Source organism: Dipodomys merriami, unplaced genomic scaffold (genome assembly GCF_024711535.1).
Source record: "Dipodomys merriami isolate MVZ:Mamm:240054 unplaced genomic scaffold, mDipMer1.0.p SCAF_6, whole genome shotgun sequence".
Taxonomy (NCBI): Eukaryota; Metazoa; Chordata; class Mammalia; order Rodentia; family Heteromyidae; genus Dipodomys; species Dipodomys merriami.
Window position 1 is genome coordinate 2,964,702 of NW_027206179.1, and position 16,961 is coordinate 2,981,662.

General features: G+C 42.2%; 1 protein-coding gene across 1 annotated transcript in view; it reads right to left on the reverse strand.

The window, feature by feature from the left end:
- Nucleotides 1-16,961, reverse strand: part of LOC138813635 (vomeronasal type-2 receptor 116-like) — a 33,547-nt gene continuing 16,586 nt past the window's right edge. The window contains exons 3-9 of the mRNA XM_070002035.1: nt 13,958-14,017; nt 13,653-13,819; nt 7,889-8,177; nt 6,699-7,508; nt 4,298-4,525; nt 3,182-3,305; nt 1-920 (exon numbers count right to left, since the gene is read on the reverse strand). Of these exons, the coding sequence (XP_069858136.1) occupies nt 1-920; nt 3,182-3,305; nt 4,298-4,525; nt 6,699-7,508; nt 7,889-8,177; nt 13,653-13,819; nt 13,958-14,017 (2,598 nt within the window). The remainder of the gene's footprint in view (nt 921-3,181; nt 3,306-4,297; nt 4,526-6,698; nt 7,509-7,888; nt 8,178-13,652; nt 13,820-13,957; nt 14,018-16,961) is intronic.

Below are 16,961 nucleotides of genomic sequence, written 5' to 3' on the forward strand. Positions count from 1 at the left end.
TTAATGTTTGTTTCTTCCAGAACATGATCTCTCCCTGAACCTAGACAAAGAATTTCTCTCAGGTCTTATTAGGATGATGTAGCACTTGGGGACAAAGATGCAGCCTAGGAGACCTGCACTGGAGGCCAAAATGGAGAAGATCTCCACCGCCACCATGGCCTTCCCCTTGGTGCTGTGGTAGACAGGTAGGAAGGTGAGCCACACACTGCAGAACACCAGCATGCTGAAGGTCAGGAACTTGGCCTCATTGAAGGTGTCAGGCAGGTTTCTGGCCAGAAAAGCCACAGTGAAGCTGGCCAAGGCCAGAGAGCCAAGGTATCCCAGGACACAGTAGAAGGCAGTGAGAGAGCCCATGTTGCACAGGATGATGATGTAGCCATGTTCAGATTGTGCATCTTTGTCCACAAAGGGAGGAGAGATTCGCAGCCAGAGGCCACAGAGGGTCACCTGGATGAGAGTGCTGATGGGGATGAGGAGGTTAGGAACCCAGAAGAGCAGCCACTGCCTCGTGCTTCTCCCTGGAGCAGTGAGCGTGAAGGCCAGAACCACAGTGATGGTCTTGGCCAGGACCGTGGAGACAGCCACCGTGAACACCACTGCGAATGTGGTGTGCTGTAGGATGCAGGAGGCTGTGTGGGGACGGCCAAGGAAGAGCAAGGTGCAGAGGAAGCAGCAGATGAGGGAGATGAGCAGGATGTAGCTTAGGGCCCAGTTATTGGCCTTGACAATGGGGGTGTCTTGGTGCTTGATAAACACCCCAAGAACAGCAGCTGTGAGTGCAGAGCAGCAAAGAGCTGTGCAAGCCAGAGCCATACCCAAGGGGTCTTCATAAGCCAGGAAGCCCTCAGTTTTCCTCAGGCAGTGATTTCTCTGGATGTTGGCAAACTGATGATCTGCACACCTGACACACTGCTCCATGTCTGGTGAGGTGTGAGAATCACTATTAGTTTGTGTTCAGTATTTGTCTTTCCTCTCAACCCCCTTGATTCAAGTAGCTATCTCATTTCCCCTGATTCACCAGTTGACCTGTATTAAGTTCAGTACCAAAAGAGTAACTGTTTATATCAAAATGCTTTCACCTCAAAGCTCTTTCTCAAATTTCTTCTTCTTTCCCTCCTCTCTTTCCATTTTTGTTTTTCTTTCTTTCTTTCTTTCTTTCTTTCTTTCTTTCTTTCTTTCTTTCTTTCTTTCTTTCTTTCTTTCTTTCTCTCTTTTCTTCCTTCCTTCCTTCTTTCTTTCCTTCCTTCTTTCCTTCCTTCCTTCCTTCCTTCCTTCCTTCCTTCCTTCCTTCCTTCCTTCTTTCCTTCCCTCCTTCCTTTTCTCCTTCCTTCCTTCCTTCCTTCCTTCCTTCCTTCCTTCCTTCCTTCCTTCCTTCCTTCCTTCCTTCCTTCCTCCCTTCCTTCCTTCCTTTCATCCTTCCTTTCCTCTCTCCCTCCATCCCTCCATCCCTCTTTCCCTCCTTCCTTCTCTAGCTCCATCCTTCCATCTGTCTGTCTTTCTTCCAGTGCTTGAACTCTGGCAATTTGACGTTTTCCAGAGTATTCATACTCAAAACTACCACTCTACCACTTGAGCCACAGCTCCAATTACAGCTTTTTGGGTGCTCAATGGTGAGAAATAACATTACTGAGTTTCCTGTACATCGTTACATCGAAGCTCCATCCTCAAATCTCAACTGCCTGAATTGCTTGGATTACAGGTGTAATATATAATTACCAGCATTATGTGCTGCCTTCTTGACAGGTCATACCACTCTGGTTTTCTGCTACTCATTCAAGACATAATGGAGAATAGAGACTCAGCCTAACCACTTCACTTTGTACAAGAGGGTCTAATCCAAACCTCAATCTCCTAATTACACCAAACACAAACTTCTTGAGCATTTGCTCTTTGTCAAGAACAGTGCTCCTACACTGATATGATAAGCTCTGGGAAAGATCAGGTGGAGGAGGGAGGAGAGAAGTGAAATGGAGTTGATAAACTACTTCTGAATCTTTTATATTTGAAGAATTGCTAGTCAGCCTAGTGCTAATGTCAGACATGGAGTGACCATAACAAAGCCCCTTGAATTGTTAGTGCATGCTAAATAGAAAATAAAATTAAATTAGAAATGAGCAGCAATAGGCACTCAGAAATAAAATTCTGTGTTAGATCCAGCATTTCATGATGATTTGCATATCATTTCGTAGATCAACAACTAGTCCCTGATATTTTCTTTTTTCAGTGTTTAGCTCTTATTTACTCCATTTCTCCCTTGTTTATTAAATATATGTTTTTATTTTAAAGATACTGTACAAAGTGGTTACAGTTACATGATTAAGGTAATGAGTACTTTTCCTATCGAGCATTGTTCCACATTTTTTGTTTTTTTTTATGTTTTTATTGTAAAAATACTGTACAGAGCAGTTACAGTTACATGAGTAAGGTAAAGTTTACATTTCCTATATAGCATTGTTGCCTCCTCCTTTGTTTTTCCCTTACCATCCCTTCCTTGTCCACCTCCCCAAGTACTCCCCCGACAATGCCAAAGTTGTAAAGTTCTTAATCAATATAGTGTCTTGTACATCTCCTTGTTAAAATGGGTCAACCTGTATCCCTATTTAAGCAGTTTGTTTTTTCCTTGCCCTTCCCAAATTAGGAAAATGTATATACAAGATGCAGGGCACCAGAATCCAATACATTGAAAACAGGGGTTATACCATGGGGTTGGAACATACCAAAGGAACAAAAAAATCACATGGTCAGTATAAATACATTAAAAAGAGAAAGAAAAAACCACTTGTGTCCCTATCTTGGCGTTCGTTTCACTTAACATCAGCTTATATTATCATAAAGTACATAGCTTTGGACCTTTTCTGCTTGTCCTAGACATATAGTTGTTATTACAAATAATGGAAACCATGGGTAAATATTTTCTTTAAATACAAAAAATGTGATTGAGGAGAAGGGAACATGAGTATTCTCAAGATGAAACCTGCAATAGATTAGAAAATACAATCAGAGATATAATGGAGGGGCAGTGGGTGTTTCTTCTAAGAAAAGTATGGTTAACGGTAGCCCAGGAACTCTGCATGAAGGTGCAGGTGTGTTCCTGCCATGTTACTGTGGATCACTCCACTGGCTTGCATGGACTGAAGGTTAGGAAGGAGAGATGGGGAATTTCTCTAACTAACAGACTCACCTGTCACATTAGAAATCTCATTCTCTGGGCAAGGAGTGCAATCAAAGCAACAGGTAGCATTTCCCTCCAGAGAGGCCTTCCTGAATCCAGGACCACAGCTCTCACTGCACACAGACCGAGGAGTCTGAGAATATTCACATGAAAGTTAGTGACCATTTATCCTTTTAACTGACCTCTGAGACACTCCAGTGTTTTAGGGAAAATGATCATCAAAACACATAATCTTTATATTCACACATCAAATGAATTTACTGAACCTTCTTGCAGTTTCATCTGACATGAGCTGAAGAAAATGTGGGGCCTCAACACCCAGCACTCATACTATCGGGAAATCATGGAGCCTTGAAGTGTTGGATGTTAATTCTAGGAAATTAGGAAATGGGAGTTAATCCTGCATCCTATTCTTGAATTTAGGTGATCTGTTTACAGATGAATAAGAGCATAAGAGGAAAATCACTCAGGGAAATTTCAAACCCACACTCTAAAGCAAGGCTAATTGCTTTGGAGGTGCTGCTGTACCCAGGGCCATTCACATCTCTCTTGGCTTCCTAGCTGTCACGACGTGGGTGAATTTTATTGGCAGATGCTCCTTTCATTACATCCTGTCTCACTAGACTAAGAAGCACCAATCTATCCAACCATGGTCTTAAATCTCCAGGCAGAAGCAAAGCAATCCCTTCTGCCTTCTCATTTGATTCCCTCAGAAATATTGTCACAGTGCTGGAAAGATGATTCACAGGTGTCATTTAACTTTTATGATATTCACTATGGAAGCATAGAACAACATATTGGTCATGATATGTTCCCCTGTTCCCTCCATGAATCTCTAAGTAAGAAACTTCCTGAAACAGAAAGTTTTTAAATGTACACCACTGAGCCATAGTTTTATTGAACAAACTTTAAAACAGGATAATCTTATTGCTCATTTATGCATAGATCATTCCATTATGGTTAGAAACGACTGACCCTGGGGGAGAAGTAAGTATGTGGTGACATTGTCTACAAGCATTGTGATCATAACCTGGCTTGGGGAACTGTAAGCTCTTTCTACAACTACTTCCTAATAACAACAAATTTTTTTTAAAGGAGAAAGTAACAAAAGTAGACATGACCCACCTTGGTAATTCCTATGGGCCACTCTATCAGATTTTCAAACAAAACCAGTTGTTGACCATGTGGCCTAGATGGAGAAAACTCGCCAACTTTAACCTTTTGTCCCAGACCTTCTGGAAAATTCCAAAAGCTCTTAATGTCATACTCTGCCTCTAATTTCCTTTCCTCATTCAAAACCACTTGGTCTCCAACAGGATTGGTAAATTGGATCTTCTTCAAAAAGGGATGCAGCTAAAAGGGACATATTACAGTATGGTGAAATGCTTCCCAGTGTTATCACAGAACTCCAGAACAATGGATTACTCTTCATTCCCATCCCCTGATTCACACACACCACAGGAATCCAACCAATTGTATCAAATGTAGGCCCACAGCAGACTAAAGTGTTACCAAGTTCTAAAACCTGGGTATCCAGGATGGGATGCAGAAACTCAATTTCAAGGGAATGAAACTGCAACCATATCCAATCAAATAATGAATTATCATATGATAGACCTCAACAGACTCTCTAAATTGCATTCCAATCACTTATTTTGTGATTCTGATCAGAGAATCAGTCTGAAATATGGGTAAATAATAAACTAAGTAGAGTCATAGAATATTTTCGACAACTATGAAAGATAACATTAAGCAAGACTTAGTTCACTGCATGTGCATGTGTGTGTGTGTGTACATGTGTGTGTGTGTGTGTGTGTGTGTGTGGTGCAACCTCATACCTTAGGCACTCAACTCTTTTTTTCTGTTCTTTTCAAAGTAATCATTCTGTCCATTGAACCACGGCTCCCACTCTGGCTTTTTGGTGGTTAATTGGAGTCATGAGTGAGCCACAGGTGTAAGCCACTTGTGTCTAGGCAATATTAGGTTTCCAAGAACTAGTAACCCTTAGAGAAGATCTTTACTAGCCAAACAATGGACAAGGGTCTCATATCTAAAATATACTTGGAACTCAAAAAATTCAAAGCCCCAACAACAAATCCTCAAAGAAACAACTGCCCAATATTAAGTGGGCTAAAGACTTAAAGAGAAGATTCTTTGAAGAGGAAAGATGGATGGCCAATAGACACATGGAGAAATGTTCAACCTCACTATCCCTAAAAGAAATGCAGATCAAAACAATGTTGAGATACCACCTCAATCCAGTTAGAATGGCTAAAACCAAGAACTCAAATAACAACAGATGCTGGAGGGAATGTGGACAGAAGGGAATCTTGCTGTATTGTTGGTGGGAGTGTAAACATGTTCAGCCACTTTGGAAAGTAATATGGAGGTTACTCAAAAGTCTCCACTCCTCAATGACTCCACATAGAGTTCCCCTATGACCCAGCAATCCCACTTTTGGGCATTAACCGAAATGTTTAAAAAAAAGACCACACTAAACTACTAGCACGACTATGTCTATTGCAGAATGAGTTACTATAGCTAAGATGTCGAACCAAGCCAGATGCCCCTCCGTAGTTGATTGGATCAAGAAAATGTGTTTATATACAAAATGGAACTCTATGCCTCCATCAGAAAGAATGACATTGCCCAATTTGTTAGGAAATGGAAAGACTTGGGAAAAATTTTATTAAGTGAAGTAAGCCAGGCCCAAAGAAACATAGTCCCATGCTTTCCTTTATTAGCAATATCTAGTATATGTCTGAGTCAAGCAGAAAAGGTCAGATAAGGTGATGTTAGGGAAATGAACCCTAAGATACGTATTCAAATGTTTTTTATTTAATGTGATTGATTCTAACACATTTATAAGTTTATGTCTTTGTTGCTTTGTATGTCCCCCACCCACAGTATAACACTTGCTTTCACTGTATTTGATGCTGGTATAATTTGTAGAGGGGAAGGGGAAAAACAATCGTTTTAATAGGGATACAGGTGGACCCATTGCAACATTAATATGTACAAGTCCTTATGTCGAAAATGAACTTCACAGCTTTGGTTCCAGGGAGAGAGGATAGGATAGGGAGGTCGGGGGAGGGACAATGGGAATGGATGGGAAGGGGAAACAAAGGAGGAGTCTACAATGCTTGTTAAGAAATGTACTCATTATTTTGCCCATGTTATTGTAACCCCTCTGTACACTATTTTCACAATAAATAAAAGAACTAGTCACCCTTAATCTGTTATTTTTAAAAGGTGCAAGGAGAATTTGAATATATCCAATTGAAAAAGGGATGGCTTTTTCCACACATAGTGAGGATGGGGACAGAAGACACAGCACTTCCTTGTCACGGATGCAGTGTTCTTCAAGAACATTGTCTTCACAGCTCTACCATCATTTCATAGAGAGCACAACAGAGTTTCTTCTATTTGCCAAAATGGTGCCAGACAACCTAGTTGCATCTGCTATGAAAGCTTATATAGAAGTTGTGTATGTCTAGAGTAGGTCACCCAAAAGCAAAACCATTACCTGTGAAGAGAGGAATACCATGGGTTGCCCATTGTGCACTCTTGGCTCTTCCATAAAATGAAGAAACATCTGGTGGAGGGCATGGGCCACAGCATACACAGCATTGTAGATGTTGTAACTCTCATCTGACATGGTCATGTCAAAAATGTGCCTCAGCAACCAATGCAGTGTGGCATTGTATGAACAGTGCCCCAAGTCTCTGCAGTCAGACTTAATCAGTAGGCTATAAACAGACTGAATCCATGACCTGGGAAGGGAGTTATTAGCTGAGTTCTTGGAGAAGGTCTCTGTCAGAATAAAATTGGTGAACCCAGCAGTGTTTCTATGATGGTGAGAGAAGATAAGAGGTGCATGGAAAGAGTCAATCAGAAAATGTCTTTTAGTAATAGTCACATCATCATAGGGTGAGTTCAGCACCCAGACTTTGCCTGTAATTAAAAAGTGCCTAAATTTAAGAATGAAGCCTAGTAGAAATTTACTGTCCGCATAAATGATAATCACATTGGTTGATAAGTCCATTAGCTGGCGCTGCATCGATAGATCATTTGAGAAATCTGAAAGGACACTGTAAGTGATCATGTTCTGAAAGGCAAAGCAGACTCTACTCTTGCCCATCTCTTCTCTCAATTCTGAGAGGAACCACATACCATTGTTGTCTTCATTGATGAATAATCCCACCCAGTTCCAGCTGAAATGAAGTATCAAGGAGACCATGGCTAGGGCTAGACCTGAGTCCTTGGCAGCCATCTGATAGACAGTACCAAACTTTCCATGGTCACTCAAGAGAGGATCAAAAGTTCCAAAGCTGAACTGAAGGGAACAAAAGGAAACAACATCAGGAAGAGGATGGTCATAGGCAAATCTCAGTCCTGATGTGAACGACACAACAACTGGTAATACAGTGGTGGGAACAAAAGTTTGCTTATCCCATTTGCAGTCATCTCCCATGTTCTGAACTCTTTGTAGACATGTACAGATAAGATTCATAGCTGTGGGTCATCCTTTCCTCTCTTAACACCCCTCCTTTTATTTGCAGCAATGAAAATGTGTATGTCCCACCCACTTTTGGAGGCTTCTCCCTGTGAGATTATGCATTTGGAAGGGTTTGTGATACCACCTCCTCTTCAGCCTGTTGAGGGCAGAGTCACTGTGGATATGGCTTCACATCTGCCCACCCCTCCCAGCCTCACCTGTGGAAGTTTGTAGAGGTCCAGCAGTGTCCCTATTGGGAAGAATGTGCTTGAGGTACCCGTGAGTGCCGCTACAGCTTTGCTGTCTCTCCTGCAGGTGTAATTAGGGATGTTTTTATTCTTCCCAGACAGCCAGGTGAGTGGATCTTCTAACAGATCAGTACCTGAGTAATGTGCAGTATAGATCTCATACCCCAGAGTCATGTTGGGTAGCAGATGGGGATTCTTGTTGATCTCCTCCACAGCCAGCAGCAGGGTGAGAAGCAATTGGTATTTCTTTAAGTTGATCCTGCACAGAAATCACAAAATTTTGGTAGGTATACTGTTATTACAAATGATTAACTGTAAATCTCATGACTTTGTTGAATCAAATGTTAATTTCTACCCACAGTAATATGTACACATCCAATGGGATGGCATTCTAATTTGGAGTCTAAGAAAAGTTCTTAGAATTGGGATAGTTCCTGAACAGGCCTTGATCAGCATACATGAGATGACTATTCTTCTGAGATTTCAGAGAGAGAGAGAGGGTGGAGGGAGTAAGCAAGCTGGCTTTTCCTCTCTGCCTCGTATGGATATGTGAAAAACACTGCTTTCTGCTGTGACATAGTAGCAGGCCCAGCTCACATCCCAAATCAATTAGTACCTTAAATTAGCTGTGGATATGGAAAAACTCTTAAGAAATACAATTCCAATTGGGAGTAGATTGTCCAAGTGAGTTCATCCAGTATGAGCAGAGAGGCAGGGCCTGCTGTGTTAGGAGTAAATAGGAAAGCAGGCTGCTTTGTGTCTGTGCTCACTTGCCACACATTTGCCAATGGTGCATCCTTCTGCAAAGAATTGAATCTAGCCTTGTGAGGAAAGTAAAGAAATCACAGAAGTACAAAATTCATTTGATGTGGTAGAGGCACACTAAGCTGACTCAGAGAATGTCATCATTCAAGGGGATTCCCCAGAAGCAGCCAAAGATGGCAGCCCAGGAAGCTAGAACATGAAGATTGCCTCACCCAACAAAGAAGAGTTGAGAGTCAGGGAGTGTGGAGTGGAGGATACTTCTCTAGACAAACAAACAACAGAAAAGTGTGTATGAGAAAATGGGGAAGAATCCATCTCCATGTTCCTCCCCATTACCAGCATTAGTTGCTCATTATGGGCAGAAACCCTCTGACCTTGCAGGGAGAGAGAGAATTAAAGTTAATTCTCAAGCTGGGCGCTGGTGGCTCACGCCTGTAATCCTAGCTACTCAGGAGGCTGAGATCTGAGGATCGCGGTTCAAAGCCAGCCCGGGCAGGAGAGACCGTGAGACTCCTATCTCCAATAAACCACCAGAAAACCGGAAGTGGCGCTGTAGCTCCAGTGGAAGAGCGCTCGCCTTGAGCTGAAGAGCTGAGGGACAGCGCCCAGGCCCAGAGTTCAAGCCCCACAACCGACAAAAACAAACAAACAAAAAAAAAAAAGTTAATTCTCAGCACTATCCCCATACACTGAGACCAGTGCTGGGGAAGTACTTATAGTTTCTACTTTTGGGTCCTGACCATAAATTGTGCCTGTGGAACTGGTTTAGGACAGAGAAGGAAGACACTTCATCAACCTCCCTCCTCCAATCTTGTGAACGACAGACAACCTCCTAGTAATCAGGGCAGAAGATTGGGTCAGACTTTTTCTTAGAACCCTTTGTCAGGTATGTCATGGTTGGACCAATGATCCAGAATAAACTAGAGGCACTGTTTGGTGCTGGCACCACAGCTTCCATTAGAATCTTTCAGGAGGTTTTGGAAGGCCACTGAGGCAGAACCAAATGCCATTTCCATCAGTTTCCACCATGGGTGGGGTAGGCTGACACCTGTCTTCTTGCTTAGCCTTGTGAAGCCACTGTGGCTATGTGACTCTGTTGTCATCTGGCTCAGTCCAGTCTGGTTGCACAGTGAATAATTTTAGGGACCACTGCCCTAGAAGCACAGTGCTCAAGATGGCACCAGGTAGAAACTGAAGTCGCTCTAGGAATCCAGTGTGCATTGGTCTACAACAGCATAAGCTAGAGTGTGGCTTAAGTGTATCTACATGTCAGCTTGGGCTTTGGGGATGCTAGATAGCCTGAGTGGATGGTGGTGTTCACCAAGATGGTCCTGTGGCTTTTTTTTCTTGGTTGTGGGGCTTGAACTCTATGCCCGGAATCTGACCCTAAAATCTTCATTTTAAGGCTAGCTCTCTAGCACTTGAGGCACAGCGCCACTTCTGGCTTTCTTTTGTTTTACTGGAGATAAAAGTCTCACAGACTCTACTGGCTGGGCTGGCATTGAACCCCGGTCCTCAGATCTCAGCCTCCTAAGTAGCTAGAATTCTAGTCGTCAACCACCCATGCCCAGCTTTTGGCTTCCTTTACAAACCTTACCATGCTGCTGTAGCATTGCATGGTTTTCCATCCCAATTATAATATTTAATACAGGGAATTAAGATGGTGATATGGTCCCACAGCTTAGTGTGGGCTAGGTAATAGCACTAGAACTGTGCCATGACCATATAGCCAGGACAGTCTCTGGCAGAATCTGTTATCACCTCAATAACTGAGAATGTCATCTATCACCAGACAATCTGAATTCTATATTAGCTATCACTAATTGTGTATGGTTGTGGGCTCTTGGCTCAGGAGCACACCTCTACCACATTCAACCTGAGTAAATCTTAGTACACACCCAGCACTGTATTGGTCTTGATTGCAGTAGATTGAGGATGCTGTACTCAGGCAGGATAGACTAAGGAAAATGAGGCCTGGTTAATGCATGCCAGGAATTTAAAAACTCAAGCTTAAAGCTTGTCCATCTACTTCCCTTAATGTTAAGGAACAACGTCATTTAGGGGAAAATGGAGTAGAATAGGTTAGTAAAAAATGAGGTATGGGAAGCTAACAGCGAACAGAGAGCTATTCATCCATCTACATAACTTAAGATTAAGGGACCAAAGTCATTGAGCACAAAAAGAAACTGGATAAATTAAGGAAAAAAATGAGTCCTAGAGAAGGCAACTCAAAAACATGTGATTTAGAAACACAGGGCTACCATCTTTACTTCAAAGAGAGACAACAGGTTGCATTGTTTCTTGAGAGATGCATTTCTCATCATATGAATTAGCAGTTGCCTTGCATGGCAAATGTCTTCCTCCTAAGATGCTCCCCCAAAACTTAAGCAATGTCCTAGGCCAAATATAGACAACAGCACACCTTCCTTCCCTCAAGGATAATCATCTGGAAAGAATGGTCAAAACATGCATAAACTCAGAATGTGTAACACCAGGAATGATTAGAGCAAAGATGACAAACCTATGTTTGTGTAACTTTTAAGTCAGACGTTCTACCTTTACCATCTGAATACCCTTGGCAGCCCAAGAGCTGTGTGTATCTCCTCAGTTAGAGTGTGTCTTTACCTTTCTGTTTCCTGTTTGTCTACCTGCTTGTTTGTTTGCTGCCTTACTCAAGAAAGCGCTGCCACATTTTCTTACTGTTGTGACTTGTCTAGAATTTCTTCTTCTGTGATCAAAGTCCAGGATCCCAAGTCCCTACTTTTAGAGGGAAACTTCATTAACTGTCATCTGTTTTGGTGACCCTGCTGTTTGGTATTCCAGGTGTAATAGAGTTCTGGTGGCCACAGCTGTGTCTAACGCAAGTTCCAGCACACAGATCTTGCTATTGCTAGGCAGAATCCATGCACAAGGCCATTCCCTGTGGATGAGGCATATAGGCCCCCTGTGCACCAGGAGAAGGCATATTTGGACCCAAGACTCATTGGGGTTCTAGGGAGGTTTTTAGAACCACAGAGTATTTGTCACCAAAATTGCCTTTGGTTTTCTCTGGTACTGAAGTGGTTGACCATCTCAGAGCTCCCTCTATTGTTGACATTGTGGAAGTCAGTACAGACTCAGGAACACTGAAGCCTGCCTGGAATTTCAGGAAAGACAGGCACAAAGCCAGACCAGTCAGACTGGTATAATTCGGAGATATTTCAAAGGCCAGATGGTATCACATGCAGTATGAATCAAGAATGTTCCAGAACTATGAGTTCTCCTAGCATTCAATATAATCATTTTAGGGAAATTCTCATAGAGACAATCAGAACTCTCATGGATGTTTGCTGATGTCATTGTGTACAATGTAACTGAGGCTTGACATTTAGAATGTCAGTAATACTAAATATGAATTGGGAACTGGTGGCTCAGGCCTGCAGTTATAACTACTAAGGAGGGTCATATAGGAGAATTATGTTTGTAGTCACTTTGGGCAGGAATGTCTGTGACACTCTTTATGTGCAAGCACCTCCACAGAAACTGGTACAGAGCTGTAGGTCAAGTGGTAGAGTGCCAGCCAGGACAGAAAAAATGCCAAGGGACAGCCATCAGGACTTGAGATGATGCCTGAGTAGCAGAGTGTATGTGAACATGCACGCACACACACACACACACACACACACACACACACACACACACACACACACACACACACACACACAGCTCAATTAGAGATGGACAGAGAAGAGGATAGCTCTGACAGCTCCCACCTCCCATGGGGTACGTTTCTAATGCTGGATTTACACATGAGCCCCATCTTTCTCACTCACTTCCTCACCAGGTTCAGTTGGCTTCAATATCCGTCACATACCTCTCATTTAATAAAGTATTCATGTCCTAAACCAACCACAAACAGGGTGTTTCCACAAATCTTGTCTGAGAAGATTAATCCATGACTTCCCTACTTTAAAGAGAATTCTATAGCTCTGAAAGTAGTGAGCTCACCTGGGTCAAATGCATGAATGAAAGTGTGTATAAAACATATGAAATAGCCAGGCACCTTTGCTCACACCTGTAATCCTATCTACTCAGGAAGCTGAGATCTGAGGATTAGGGTTCAAAGTCAGCCAGGGCAGAAGTGTCCATGAGATTCTTATCACCAATAAACCACTAGAAAATTGGAAATGGCACTGTGGCGCAAGCAATCGAGCACTTGTCTTAAGCTGAATAGCAGAGGGACAGCATCCAAGCCTAGAGTTCAAGACCCATTACTGACAATATATATGAAAAAAACATTCAAATCTAGTTTTGGAAGTTACAAGCAGGGAAAAATAAATAAGCCCGGAAACATGTTGGAGAAGAAGGAATGGAAACAGAGTTTCTGGGAATGACATAGAAGACAGGCCAAGACATGGATAGCAGCACAGAAGCTTATTTACATTAGTTAAGGGGCAAAAATTCAAATATGTCATGCATCACTTATTACTGATCTGTCCAGCAGGTCTCCATTCCCAGAGCTTTGCTTACATGAAATAACCCCAGAAGCAGAAACTGCATGTCTATCCTAAGAAACATTGCCTTGAATGAGGTCCAAAAAGTTTTGAAAAAGTATAAATAACAGCATGGATAGAAGATTCCCTATCCTTTGCCCTATGGATGGGGACATTGCACTTTAGTGTCTTTGTATGGACTCTTGGTCACCCCAGTGTCCCTGAGTAACAGTGATGAGTGGAGGAGTCACAGTGATGGTGGGGTAGTCGGGACATCTCTGAAAAGAGGAGTGGAGTGGAAGACAGACCGAAAACTCTGTACTCTTGGATAAAAGAAAAATACTCATTGGGAACACCTGAAATGAAGTAGAGCTGTTATAGTGAGGGCAGTGTAGAAGATGCAGAGCACATCAATGATTGTGTACAAACTTCCCCCACATCTGACTGTTACTCAAACAGAAAATTTAAAATTTAAGAAAATCCAAGAAATCACTTACTGAATGTTCTGTTGCTGCAGGGTAAGGTCATTCAAGCCTTGAACGACCAATTCCCAAGAATAGAGGGGGTAAAATCCAGCAATGACCACATCTCCCCTGCGGCATGCCACAGATTTCTCTGTGCAAATGCGTCTGCCATCTTCAGAGCAAGGGATCAGGAGAGGATGCTGGAGGAGAAGCAGTGTCAGAGCCACAGGGAACATTGCTGCTGCTTTGACATGGAGCTGTGATTCTGGATGCAGACTGTGCCTGCAGCGTCAGATGGGTGTCTATATGGATCTTCAGTTTTTGTCGCTTCTTGTTACCTGGATGTCCTCCACTGTCCTAGAGGAATACAGAGCCCGTTCTGCCCTCTGGCTCTGCATCTGAGTCCCAGTTTCAAGGTCAAAACAGAAGTTAGAAAACATGTGTACCACCTTCCTCTCAACACCGTCAGGACCATCATTGCATCCAAGACTGTAGATAATGAAACTCCAGGGATCGATTCATTTCTTGTTGAGTTGTTCAAAAACTTGTGTAAAAGCAAAAAGTTGAAAACAAAAGAAGCACAAGGAATCAAGGGTCACTAGGGATAATGGGAATGGATGACAGCAGAGGATGCCATGTGAAGGTCAAATGATCACAGAGCACCATGTCCAGCAAAGGCCCACTCAGAGTTATTGGAGCACCGTGAAAGATGAGGATGGGCAGGCTCACAACCTAGGGAAAAGGGAGACGTTTGGTGAAATGACCCATTCAGGTTATTATATCAACTGCACATGCACAAGAATCCAGAAGACCTCAATGTATTCATTTACTGCTGCAGGTGTTACCAACAGTGTCCTGGATTCTACCATTACAGATCAATACTTCAAGGTCAATGCACTTAACCAATTAGACATTTGCACTGTGAATCTTGAACTTCTTTAGTGCTTGCATGTTGTTGACCATCATACTGCAGCTATCAATATATTGACAGTCCATTGTTAGACTGAGATGTTCTATGATCTATGACTTTCTGGGAACATCGCAGGCCTGCACACTGAGGATCCTGGTAGCTGTGGGTGTATGGATGGGTCTTGCTCTGCTGTGTCCACATCATGTCTTGAGTGCTCCGGGAATTCTTGTTCCCACTTGGACAGCTGTGTGGTGCCAGCTCTGTCCATGTATCCCTACCTGTCTTCTCTATTTTTTCTTCATACTAGAAGTGAAACCAAGGTCACAGCATAGGGTGCTCTGCACAGACTTCACCAGGGTGGCTGGTTCTGTGAACTGGCTGTATATATTTATTAGGAAGGTCTTGGCAAATGTAAGTTGGAAAAGTAAGGATGCAAATGCTATTTGGTGATGGTAGCCAGCAAGACCTTGCAAGAACATCAGTGCTGGGCCTTAGCCTGGCTTGGGTTTTCAGGTAGAAATCTTTGTTGCTTCTATACCCAGGATTATCGGTATGAGCTAACTTTGCCTGGCTCAGATGACAAACTTTAATCCCATTCTCCTCATCTATTTCTCTAAATATTTCTGTTCAGTCTGCCCAAGAGAACAGGCCCTCCCCACTTCCTCTTCACTTGCCTGAAACCAGTAGTCACCTGTCAATCAACCGACTGGGAGTCAGCAAAGTACCCCACAATCTGAGGTCACTTCCTCATCCACGGAGGTCACTTCCAGGACCATCCTGGTCACACCTCTGTAGGACAGTGATAAGTTTCCCAGACTCTGTGGTCACTTCCACATCCACTGTGGTCCCCTTCTCTCTCTTTTTATTTTCTTCTTTTTTATCTTCCTCTGTCTTCTCCAGGGGCCTCCCTCTCCTGAGGATGGCCAGTTTGCCTTTTCTGCCTGAACTGTGTATAAGGTTTCCTTGCTGGAGAAGGTAACAATTTCTACTTCATTATCATTGATATCTTCTCTTGTAATCTATGTCTTCTTCTCCCTACATTTCAAAAATAAGAGAAAAGTTGGTGATCTGTGTTGCCTCTATCTATCTGAGTGCTTTCTTTCTGTATGTTTGTCTGTGTGTATTGTAAATGTGTTGTATCAGGAGTTACCATTGTTTAAATCAGGTATTGAGTATATTTCTGTTTTTACAGTGTTACCCAGTTTTTCCCTCCCTGTCCCACCCACAGTTTGTATGCTTCAATTTTCATATGGTGTCCAATATGTACCACTGCTGCATTTGCCAGGGTGATTAACTGAACACGATGTTCTCCACTTCCTCCCATATTGCTGACTCAAACATATAATTGAATGCTCAAGACTCCTTGTGTCTGTGTGACTCAATTTCCTTTCTCCATTCATGTGTTGATTGGAATGGAGTCTGGTTCTGTTAACTCAGCTTCTAAGTAGGGTCATGTTAAACATTAACCATATGTAAACATAGATATAACAAACACCCATACTAGTGTGTGTGTAATATGTATGGAATATTATATCTTTTGTCATATTATATTACCAATGGTGTTATAATATTCCTTTTGGCCATATAACCATTAGTGTCTGTTATTATTAATTTTCTTGATAATTAATCAACTTATTTATTACCAATTTTTTATAATAAGCTCTATTTTATGAAAATCAAGATATACTCATCTTCTACTTACTTGAACATTTTGTGGGTATAAACATTGAAGGGGGGAAGTGGTGCTGTGACTGAAGTGGTAGAGTGCTAGCCTTGAGCTGAAGAGCTGAGGGACAATGCCCAGGCCCAGAGTTCAAGCTCCACAACCAACCAAAATAATTGAAGACTGTTTTTGCTTCTGAAATCATTTTTTATCCAAATGAAACCAATTTGTTTCATCAATTCCCTTTCTCAAGACTTTCATTTACCAACTTCCCTTGGTCATGGGACTTGAACTCTTGGTCTAGGGGCTGTCCCTCAGTTTTCAGATCAAGGAGAATGCTCTACCGCTTGAACCAAAGCACCGATTTTAGTTTTCTGGTGGTTAATTGGAGATAAGAGTCCTATGGAGTTTCCTGCCTGGGTTGGCTTTGTACCCTGATCCTCAGATCTCAATCTCCTGAGTAGCTAGGATTACAGGTGTGAATCACTGGCACCTGGATTCCTTACTGAGTTTTTAAAAATTACATGTTTAACTCTTTGAAAACATTTGATCTCAAAATGACATTTTTAAAGATGTAAAGTAGTAATCCTTAGACAAACTTGTAAATTGATATTTCCCATTTGGTTTTAAAGCAGGGAGAACAGGAGTATCACATGTAGACTGACATTGCATGAAGAGTCCAAACTTAACAAACTTGAGGGATCTTAGACCATCTCTTGGTGTTTTCAAAATGCAGCTGATTTCATCACTTCACATATCACTCTTTTAA